The following is an 11,195-nucleotide window of genomic DNA, read 5'->3' as shown; positions in this document are numbered from 1 at the left end:
TAAGGCGTTGGCCTTGTTTATGCTGGATTTTCCACACCGATGCCACTTCTCCCAAGGTAGGTACTTCCGCCCCACCTCTCTCTCTCTCTCTCTTGTGTTCAGCCTCTGACCAACATTCTTGATTTGCTTTGGAGCAAATCCTTCTTGTCGTCCTTTTGCTTACTTTGGCGGCTTTGGCTGTGTCCGCCGTTGGCCTTTTCATCTAAAAAATACAGATTAACTTAATAAATTATTTCCTTAGTCTGACTGTGCAGGCGGGGGCAGCGAGAAGCGGGAGATGTTTACATGCTGGGTCCGTGACACGGAATGACCTTGTCGGGCTGAGGTGGCAACGGAGCACTAACCCAGCGCAGAGGTTATGTCAAATCTCAGGAAAACGTTTTTAGTAACATTCATTTTTCCATCAAAAGCTTAGTCATTCTTAAACATATGAAGTTTTATTATGAAGCCGAGTAATTATCATATATTTAGTTAGTATAAAAAAATATAGGAGACATTTCTTCATCACTGTCGTGGCGTATCTAGAGAAATGTGGCAACTGTGAGGCAAACGCCTTAGTTGCCAAAAAGGCTGAGTTTGACTATAGCATAAGACCAGCATCTCTTAAAACAAGCAATTGGACGAAGATGACATTTATTTCTCTCTCTCTCTCTCTCTCTCTCTCTCTCTCTCTCTCTCTCTTATGAATGTTTCAACTACGTTGAGTGTGGATTACCTAGTCAAGGTCCTTTGCTACCTAATAGTGAGGGCATGGATTGTGATAGTACCACCCACTCCTTTTATTTTCTATCTCTCTTCAAGCCCAGACTAGATCCCAAAACAGTTGAATAACAAAAGAGGATGCAATTTACTGCAAAGGTCAACAGAAACTTACTGAGTTTTGAAGAAATGATCACATCTGTTAACTTCCTCGCCCCGTAATGGAGTGTTGCATGTTAACAGTTTCTAAGCCTTTATTTTGAATTAATAAAATTCTGTTTTCCTCTTAAAACTATAGAAATTGAATATTCTTTGCATTAGGAGAAGACCTTCAGTTTCTACATTTTCTCGTAGGGAGAAAAAAAATCAACAAGTCAAACTTTTGTTATATTTATTATAACACATAAATCAAAGAGCTATAGTATTATTGTTGATGAAAATAAATAAAGTAGCTTTACTAGGGCAAGGGAAAGAAAACAAGTAAAAACTTACTCATACTATAAAATCAAACTTTTCAATATTTCCTAAAGTTAATAGATTAGACAGTTTTTCTGTCAAACCAGACTAACACTTTTGCAGTTCTTAAGCATCAGATGCTTACCTGCTTGTTTTACTCACAAGATATTTTATTCTCATATTTTAGTCTCTCACTCTTAACATATTATGGAAAAACGATGAAATCCTACTTGTTGCATGGATCTCATAATAATAATATTATTATGAGATAATAATACCTGGGAATGATAGAGGGAGAGGATATAAAACACCAAGATATAAAAGACATGATCTGGAAAGAATATATTCAGAGACTTAAGACGATATTCAAGTCAAAACTCAACGCCGGAAAAAAGATGAAAGACATAAACACATGGCCACTACCAGTAATCAGATACAGCGCAGGAGTAATGGAGTGGAAGACGGTGAACTCCGCAGCATAGACCAAAAAACTAGGAAACACGTAACAATAGGAGAGAGAGGACTACTAAGGATAAAGAACTGCGTCAACATCGAGAGCAGAGCATTGGGGCAATATCTGTTAACCCGTGAAAACGAGTGGCTCAGGAGTGCATGGGAAGAAGGACTGATAAAAGTACACGAAGACCCAGGAATACACAGAGACAGGAGAATGACAAACAGAACGGAAGATGGCACAGCAAACCAATCCACGGAGATTACATAAGTCAGACTAAAGAACTGGCCAACGATGAAACATGGCAATGGCTACAGAAGGGAGAACTTAAGAAGGAAACAGAAGGAATGCTAACAGCGGCACAAGATCCGGCCCTAAGAACCAGATATAACCAAAGAGCGATGGATGGAAATAACATCTCACCCATATGCAGGAAAAGCAATGTGAAAAACGATACCATAAACCACATAGCAAACAAAAGTCCGGCACTTGCACAGAACCAGTACAAAAAGTGACATAATTCAGTAGCAAATGCCCTCCACTGGAGCTTGTGCAAGAAACATCAGCTGCCTTGCAGTAATAAGTGGTACAAGTGTAAGGCCTAGGGTTTTTGATTAATAATGTATTGTCCATGTGTTCTCAGTGACCTATGGAATGTGGAGAACAGTGCAGAGGTAACGACCCGAGAGTAGCTGAACAATGAGTTTCTAGGGGTGGCGTGAGATAAAAATGCTTAGTTCGACAAGTTAATGCACGACAGTTTATGAACTCTTCTCAAAGTGCCTTTGTGAAACTGGATGCAGCTAGAACCGTGAGGCGCCATCGAACTGTGTGTTCGTATGTGCGTGTGCGCCTCTTTAAAAGTGTCATACCCAAGCCTATGGGAGGATTTTGAGAGGGCTTCAAGTCACAGGCAAGATGCCGTGGCATTCGCCAGGAGTTTGTTATTAACAGTGTTTAAGTGTCCGGTTGTTTGGGTAAGTGTTGAAGTGCTTTAGCCAAAGAGTGGCTTATTATCTTTTTGACATTTTTGTGATGATATCCAATATTTAAACCTCTGTCTGTCAATCTTGTGTGTGTACTTACCAGGATGTGTTCTGTATCTTTGAAACAGACGGATCTGGAATGCCGGGGGACAAAGAATTCCCAGAGGGGTGTAGACTTTTTGGGTGACCAGACATGTTACATTTACGGGGTTTTTTGAGTTAGTCTGTAAGACTGGATTACTTGATTGATTTATTTATTTATTAGTTGTTAATAAACGTTAATGTTATGATGCAACTCTCTCATTTTCATTACCTGTTAGAATGGAGAGAAAGAGGTGGAGAGAGAGAGAGAGATTCTTTGGAGAGAGAGAGAGAGAGAGAGAGAGGGATTGCCGAGAGAGAGAGAGAGAGAGAGGCTGTGTGTGTAATGTTGTGTGTGGTTTGCCTCCCGTTTCATGTCACGCTTACCTTATGAATGATGGGGGGAGAATCCCCCCATTTACATTGGTGGCAAGCGGTTAAGAGGGGGTATAAAAGTTTTTTTTCTTTTTTATGCCTAGGAACGCCAATGTAGAGATGGGTGGCCAGTTAGAAAATAAAAGGGGTTATGGCTTAGCGATAGTTTTCGAACAACAAAGCTTTGTGGGATTGTGGAAAATTGTTAAATTGTTGGATCTCAGTTGCTAAGTGAAAAGGGGTAGAGAAAATATCCGTCCGTGGGATGGGGGGATGAGGAAAGAAATTTCTATTAGGGTCATCAAATTTGCTCGTACCGAGATTCTTCAGGGCGTGAGTCGTGAGAGCAACTCAGTTTGGTTTGTGAGTGAGTGTTGCTAGGTGTCATCTCGCCGATCGCGTTTGTATTGTGCCGACGAGATTTACGTGTTTTACGAGAATTTTGAGTTCTTTTTTTTCCCATTATGGAGTGGTGAGTGTTAAACTATTGTTTTGAAGGGGTGGGTTTTGTTTAAATATTTCAGGGTTATGGGATTGGTTCAAGAGGTCAACAATTTTTCTTGTCTTTGCCCCATAGTGACGTGTTTTCTTTATTCACGCCTGTTTATAATAGACGTATGTATCCGTCTTTGTTCAAAACATAGGGGCGTATTAAGATGTTTTTTTTTATGCATGTGAACTGTGCTTAGATAAGCATATCTGGCTTAGAGACACAGTGGCCACAATTTTACGGGCTCAGCACATTTCTGCAGAGAGGCGCGTTGCATTGCGAGGGCACTGGCATCCCTCGGGGGGATAGTTGCATGGAGGGTACCACTGGCCTCCCTCGAGAGATAGTGCAGGGGAGGGCACTAGTGTATACCTTGGGAAGGGGTCCTCAGACACTGTTCAAGGGGAGATGGGGATACTACTGGTATGCCTCGGGCTGTTCTGCCGCTTGACTGAGGGGTTGTTCTCAGGGGGGGAGAAATTTTTTTTTTCAGTGTGGGTGAACTTCCCCTTTTCCTTTTTTTTTCTTTGTGTTGGGTATGGGTTTGGCCTTGACCATGGATGCTAAGATATCAGCTGATTGATTAGTTGATGAAGTGAAACGCCCGTAGAGTCTTTTTTTTAAAAAAGAGATTTTTTTTTTCTCCCTTGGATGAAGAGAAAAGGAAATAAAAAGAGATTTTTCTTTTCCGTGAATGCGGGGAAAAGTAGTTAACATGCACGGGATGTGTTATATGTTTCTTTGTGCCTTGAAAGACACAAATATAAGGGGGATACACAGATTATTTTTTTATTTTGTTGGAGAAATTACTTTGAAATGCCGATGATTGGTGTTGTATCTGTGTTGTGTGGAAATGGTGTTGCATCTGGAGACATTGTATGTCATAGGATTCAGCAATACTGTGTATGCTATTTGAATTTCACCCTTACTTGAGATCTTTGCAAGAGAATTATTGCTATGGAGAGTTATTATTATTGTTATTATTAATAATTATTATACTTGAGATGTGTCACGGGAGGTTTGCTTAAGTATAATTATCATTACGGGAGAATTGTTTTGCGAGAGAGTTTTGAGATATTTCATGGGAGATTATTCTATAATTATTACAGATAATTATTCATGGATAATTATTACAATGAATTAATGGGAGAAGTCTTGTGTTAATTATTTGTTGAGTTCTTGTAACTTTGGAGAATATTTCAGTGATTCACGGGGATGAGTTTTGCTGAATCTTGATGAATCTGACTGAATCTTGGTGAATTGTGTTGAATCTTGCTGAACTTTTGCTGAATTTTTGGAGAATGGACAAGCATTAACATTGGTGATATTTTTTGTACTGATACTAGTGATTTTGATGATAGCAATTTTTTTGGTGATTTTGTGATAGTGATATTTCTGATACTGATTTTTTTTATACTAATACGTGGGTGCCGTAATGCTATCAAGGGAGGTGAAATCTTTTTTGAATTTGGGAGGAACTAACAACACATTATTTTAGTTTTTTTTCCTTTTTTTATGAGTTCAGCAGATAATTGCTTGACATCTAGTGAGTCACGGGAGATAGTGAACAAGGCCGTTGATTTTTTTTTCTCCTTTTTTGGAAATTAGCCATCGCTGACAAGTTTTTTTTACCAAGGGTGAATTTGAATTTATTTTTTCTCTCCAGTTGGTGTGGATATTTTTTATAATGTCTCAGTTCGTGACTTAGAGTCATTGTTCGGGAACGTGTTCGTGTTTCAGCTATTTGATGCTATAGAGAAATATATGGGAGAATTTTTTGCACGTTTTGAATGCATACGTAGTGGCACTACATTTCTTCTCTGGATATTTGTGTTCCAGAAATTGTGAGTTTTCTTGCACAATACCCATTTACACAAGCACCAACCTGGGGGAGTTATGGAAAACGATCCGGCAAAGATCATCTGGGACTATGGTATCAGAACAGATAGGGTGATATGTTCAACAAATAGACCAGAAGTGAAGTTCATTGATAAAACCAAGAAGAAAGTATCTCTCATTGATGTCGCAATACCATGGGACACCAAAGTACATGAGAAAGAAAGAGAAAAAATTGATAAGTATCAAGACCTGAAAATAGAAGTAAGAAGGATGTGGGATATATCAGTGGAAATTGTACCCCCATAACCATAAGGACACTAAGCACGATCCCAAGATTCCTGAAAAGGAATCTGGAAAAACTAGATGTCGAAGTAGCTCCAGGACTCATGCAGGAGAGTACCCCTGGAAACTGTGCAAATAGTAAGAAAAGTGATGGATTCCTAAGGAGGTGGGATGCAACCCAGAACCCTACACTATAAATCCACCCAGTCAATAGGGCGACTGTAATAGACAAATAATAATAATAATAATAATAATAATAATAATAATAATAATAATAATAATAATAATAATAATAATAATAAAAGAAATCTTAAAGGGGTGAGGAACTGCAGCGTCAAAACAAACCACGACATTCTCTTCTCTTTATTCAAACTTTATGCTACAACGTTTTGGATAAGTCTCCATCTTCAGGTTCTGTAAAAGTTGAAACCAACGCATTTATACATCCCCAAAAACATAAATTAAATACAATCAAGATACTGGAAAAGATACTGGAAATGATACTGGAAATTAATTTGAAATAAAATACTTTCCAGCCGAAGGCAGAGTTATCTATATTCAAGCTCGATTTTAGCATCTCTACATAAATGGTCTCTAACAGTCTAATTTGGGTTTTAAACCGAGCTTTACATATAATACTAAAATCAGAAAAATTAAAATGATCGTTGCACAAACAGTGATAATGCCCTCTTACGGAGGACATAAGTGGTTTACTTATTAGAAGTAAAAGGGTCCTTGCACCCATGCCTCTGTATTCAAAAGCTCTGGTTGACAGCAATTTCGTTGAACTATCCACATATTCTGAACTACACTTCTGACATATTTTTATACCATCACGGACAGTACTTGTATAAACAATCAATAGATAGTGACTTTTTTCATTTGAAGATCACTAGACAGTGACTTTTTTTATTGGAACAGGTTGTCATTTTTAATACGAATAAAAAAATACTAGTCGAATCTTTATATCTTTGAAATATGTTTTAGCCTCTGCTTTGCTTTTCTTTCTATTAAGCCATTGATTTCACTTGACACAAGATCTCAAATGTAACACTTAGTCATGTGTTTCTTTTACCAGTTACAGTTTATGATGTTATTGAGAAGGTTCGTCAATCTTCTCTAAAATGTCTTATATGAGCAATGTTGTTTTTAAAGATTCTCTTAAAAAACGTTACTTCTTTTTGAAAAAAGAACTAAATCGAGGATAACCTGCAGGTTCTGAAGAGTAGGGTGCTGATATTAACTGTTTAGTTGGAATCTTATACTATATTCACTTAAGAAGTTTAAGGCCAGCCCAGAGAAAGGGAGTTTTCTATAGATTTCCATTTGATCTCTCTCTCTCTCTCTCTCTCTCTCTCTCTCTCTCTCTATATATATATATATAGATATTATATATATATATATATATAATATATATATATATATATATACATATATATATATATATATATATATTACATATATTAAAGTAATACATATCATTCATATATTATATATAAGTATTATATTTGCTTAACAAAAAAATCACAGTAGATGCACGTGACTTCATAAATAAGGCGAATACCACGGGGAAAATGATAGTCAATTTTCCCGCTCGGTATTCACTTATATATAATATATATATATATATATATATATATATATATATATATATATATATATATATATATGTGTGTGTGTGTGTGTGTTGTGTGTGTGTGTGTATGCATATATATATATATATATATTATATATATATATATATATATATATATATATATATATATATATATATATATATATATACATATACATATATGTATATATATATGTTTGTGTGTGTGTGTGTGTGTGTGGACGTGTGAGTGGTATTTTCAGTACCTACGATGATATCTTTACTTGACTTCCTCTCATTTGTTTAAGCAGGGGGCAGAATTCAGCCTAACATACAGAAAATGCTATAAAGAGAGAATACAAGTCTAGTTCCGTTTATGCAATAATATTTATGATGATGGTACAAATGGGTCTAGACTCCTTTTGTAAAATATATATGAATTCAACAGATACGTACAAGAGCACTCTGAATTAACTTGCATCCCGTCTTTGTAGCATGGCGTGGGATTTTTTTTTCATCTGAACCATATGTGTGATGATAGTTCGCTTATTTGGATGTTTATAAGGTAAACATCCAAATAAGCGTGAGGAAGTAGAGAGGTTAAGAGTCATTGTCACAATCAAAATACTCGTCCAAGGAAGTACATTTTTAATTGCTGTGTTTTCTCTCGTGTGAATAGATACTTGTTCTCTGTCCCAACACAGGTGGAAAGATGATGAAAACTCACTACACAAAAGTCAGTTGCTGCAGCGAAGATAATTGCAACGGATCTGCGAGTTTAACTCCTGCTCCCCTGCTAATGGGCCTCCTGATGATACCAGCAGTAGCAGCCACTGGAACCCTTGTTATTCGGCGCTTCCTGGCTGTAACCTTCTGCTGATCGTGTGTTTCTGCTTAATGTCTAGCTCGTTGGAGATATTTAATTTGGCTTTATGGTGTGTTTGTCTTTCTGATTAATTTAACGCCATCTGTCCACAGTAATCTTGCACTTCCCTTTTTCTGTCTTTTGCACACTGATTTCTTTTGGCTTTTTTATCTTTGTCGAAGCCCTGTTGTATATCTCACGAAACGTTGCACATAATAAAGCAGATAACAAATGGTTGATAAGCTGTTCTTCCTTCTTACTCTCTTAACTACTAATATTAAATCGACTGTTTAATAGATTTTTAGTCTCTTGATTACATCATTATTGCTTTATCATTACGGTATTAAAGCATTTTGCAGATCAGATAATAATGTGTCAGTCATTTTAAATTGTTATGTCATTACCAAATCATTAGAAATATTAAGTTAATTAACGAAAATGTCAGTGAATGCAAAGTAATTTCGTCATTATCACTTCACAAAATGTTTTGCTGATCAAATGAAAATGCTCTGAGCGTAAATTATATTAAAATGTCATTGACAAGGTATCAAAATTATTTTTTATTACATGAAGTATAATTAAAACAATAGACTTTATTCATCAATAAATATTTTATTAATAGGATGAGTTATCATAAAATGTAAATAGTATATTCTGTTAACAAATGGTCATTAATATGGTTATTGTGATCAGACAGAAAATCGTAGAGTATAAAATTTGTTATTACAGTATTATCATGCCAATAAAACATTTTGATAAATGGATTGTACTATGATTTACATTGCGTTATATTTGTTATCTTATGTGACTTTAATTATACTTCATGTGCTGCAACTGCCGACAGAGCTTTGCAATATTGGCCAAGAAAAGTAAGAGAAGTTTGTTGCTGGGAAAATGGATGCAATAGGTGAGACCTTCAGTTTCTGAGCTTTTCTTTTTAGCTTAATTATTGTTTGGAATACTTGATGATACTAGTGCAACCATGCCGTCAAAAATGACAGTGAATGAAAGGGTCGAAACGGTCAATCACGTCAATATGGACGTCACGTACTGCATCGGAGTCCTGTAAAGGTAATACTTACTCTGAACCTTACATAGCGGCTGGTCCCGGACTGGACGATGTCAGGGCTACAAGGTGGAATTTATCAACAGCAGGTTATCGGTGCTAGAAACAGAAAATCTTATAGCGCATGAATGTTTTAAATGCAAGGTCAAAACAGATAAAATGAGGGAAGTGAAGTTCATTACTGTCACTTCAGAGATATTTTGGTATCACACGCCTTATTCCGAGAAACTGTAGTTTTTTTTTATTATTATTATTGCCTATGCAATTTCACTTTTAAATTGAACTCATCTTTGGTTTCTTAGCACAAGAGCTAACTAATTCTACCGGAAATTTAAATTCGGTAGCATCATTTAGAGTAATTCTAAATAACGTTTACCTGTAATAATTGCAATGAAACCTTGGCAATTTCTACATTAAATTGAGTTAACTTTTGCTCCGATTTCCTTACATTTATCGTGCATGATTAAAGTGGAAAGAGAAAAATCAGTAGAAACAAATGGAGCGAGGTTAAAACGAATCAAAGTCGAGACAAATTCATTAGGGTTCTTCAACATTTTTATGGAAATATTATATCTCTCAACCTGCTATCATTATAGGCTGCAAACAAGTCTCCATCAAGGAAATTTAATGTATGATAATGTATTTATGGTCTCATTAACGTTTAACTTCATCAGAACTAATCAGCTTTAACTTATCGTTCTCGTTTAATCGTGTATGTTCAGTAGTACTTCTATGTCATCATGAAATTGTTATTACTCATATGTGTTTTCGTAAGAAAAAAAAATGTAGTTACTTTCTGGACTTCTGTAAGGTATTTGTAGATAACTAGTAATATAAGGTCAGGTAGTAATAATAAACAGAAACAACGAGGGTATGTTTTAATATTCCTTGGAGATAATGGGTTGCAAGAGCCCTTGGTGGCATAAGGCCACCTTAATCTACACGAGTGATAAGTGGAAAATAGTAAGAAATGAAATTTCAGATTTATATACAAAAATGAGTTAGCATGTGTTCATTATGGTTTTTAAAAAATTAGAGATCTTTACGAAGAGAATATATTTCAGGCCATGTTATTTGAGGAGGTATGGATCTTAGACAACTAGAATTAAAAGACGAACAGCGAAATCAGATTCGTGCATAGAGAAAAAAACATCATGCTCAAAAACGAAAACTTCAGCTTAATATCTGGCGTTTGTATGTTTGCCAGGGATGTAAGGATTTTAGGCTATCGACATTTCTTGATAGTACGTAAAGCAACACTATTAACTCGTAGATGTAAGAATAAAAAGACACTATCAAATTAAGTTGTGAATGAAAAAATGTTTGTTTAATGTCTAAAATTTAGATGAGAGACTACAGTGTTGACCTAAACAACATGCAAATATGGATGCAATTAATACTGTACTTAGTGTTTTAATAGCAATTTCATGAACTTTAGAAATTGATAAATCTTTGATCGGTTCATTTGAACGTACAGTGAGACTCAAATCTTATTCGACATGATTCTTTTTGTATCGTCAAGATACTCAGACTCAACGTGATGTTGGCAAGTAGTGTTATACTGCTTTTTTTCTAATGTCATACATGTCGACAAGTTTTCGAATTCACAGCTAGCCCTATTTTCCTTATGGTTATATAAATATGATCCCTTTTGTGCATTGGTATGATTCGTAATCTGTGTGATTTGAACTGATTTTTTTTTTTTTTTTTTTTTTTTACGTTGTTTAGTTCAAAGTGCGATGTGATAAGGATAGCGGTGCCATCAATGAAAGCACACTTAACATGTTCCTCGGACTGGTCAACATAACTATACTCTGTTTTTTTCCATCTGTCCATCCGCCTGTGGTGTTTGCGTATGGTAACACTGCGTCCCTGGCTTTAGATAGTTACGCTGAGTAAGTTTTAGGTAAATAAAATTATATCTTGGTGTACATTTGCAACTGACAATTGTTTTAATAATTTACTGTATGCGAATTACACCGTTAATATTCGAAATAGGATATTGTTA

The 11,195-nt window shown here is 35.8% G+C and overlaps 1 protein-coding gene across 5 annotated transcripts in view; it reads left to right on the top strand.

Moving 5' to 3' along the window:
• Positions 1–10,049, top strand: part of LOC135201058 (uncharacterized) — a 167,585-nt gene extending 157,536 nt beyond the window's left edge. For all 5 annotated transcript variants that reach the window (XM_064229918.1, XM_064229919.1, XM_064229921.1 and 2 more), the window contains exon 4: positions 7,961–10,049. In XM_064229918.1, coding sequence (XP_064085988.1) covers positions 7,961–8,136 — 176 coding nt within the window. In that variant the 3' untranslated portion in view covers positions 8,137–10,049. The remainder of the gene's footprint in view (positions 1–7,960) is intronic.
• The last annotated feature ends 1,146 nt before the right edge of the window (positions 10,050–11,195 follow it).

The sequence above is a fragment of the Macrobrachium nipponense genome, chromosome 27 (assembly GCF_015104395.2).
Source record: "Macrobrachium nipponense isolate FS-2020 chromosome 27, ASM1510439v2, whole genome shotgun sequence".
NCBI lineage: Eukaryota > Metazoa > Arthropoda > Malacostraca > Decapoda > Palaemonidae > Macrobrachium > Macrobrachium nipponense.
The sequence above is the reverse complement of the archived record's forward strand: the minus strand, read 5'-3'. Positions and strand labels throughout refer to the sequence as shown.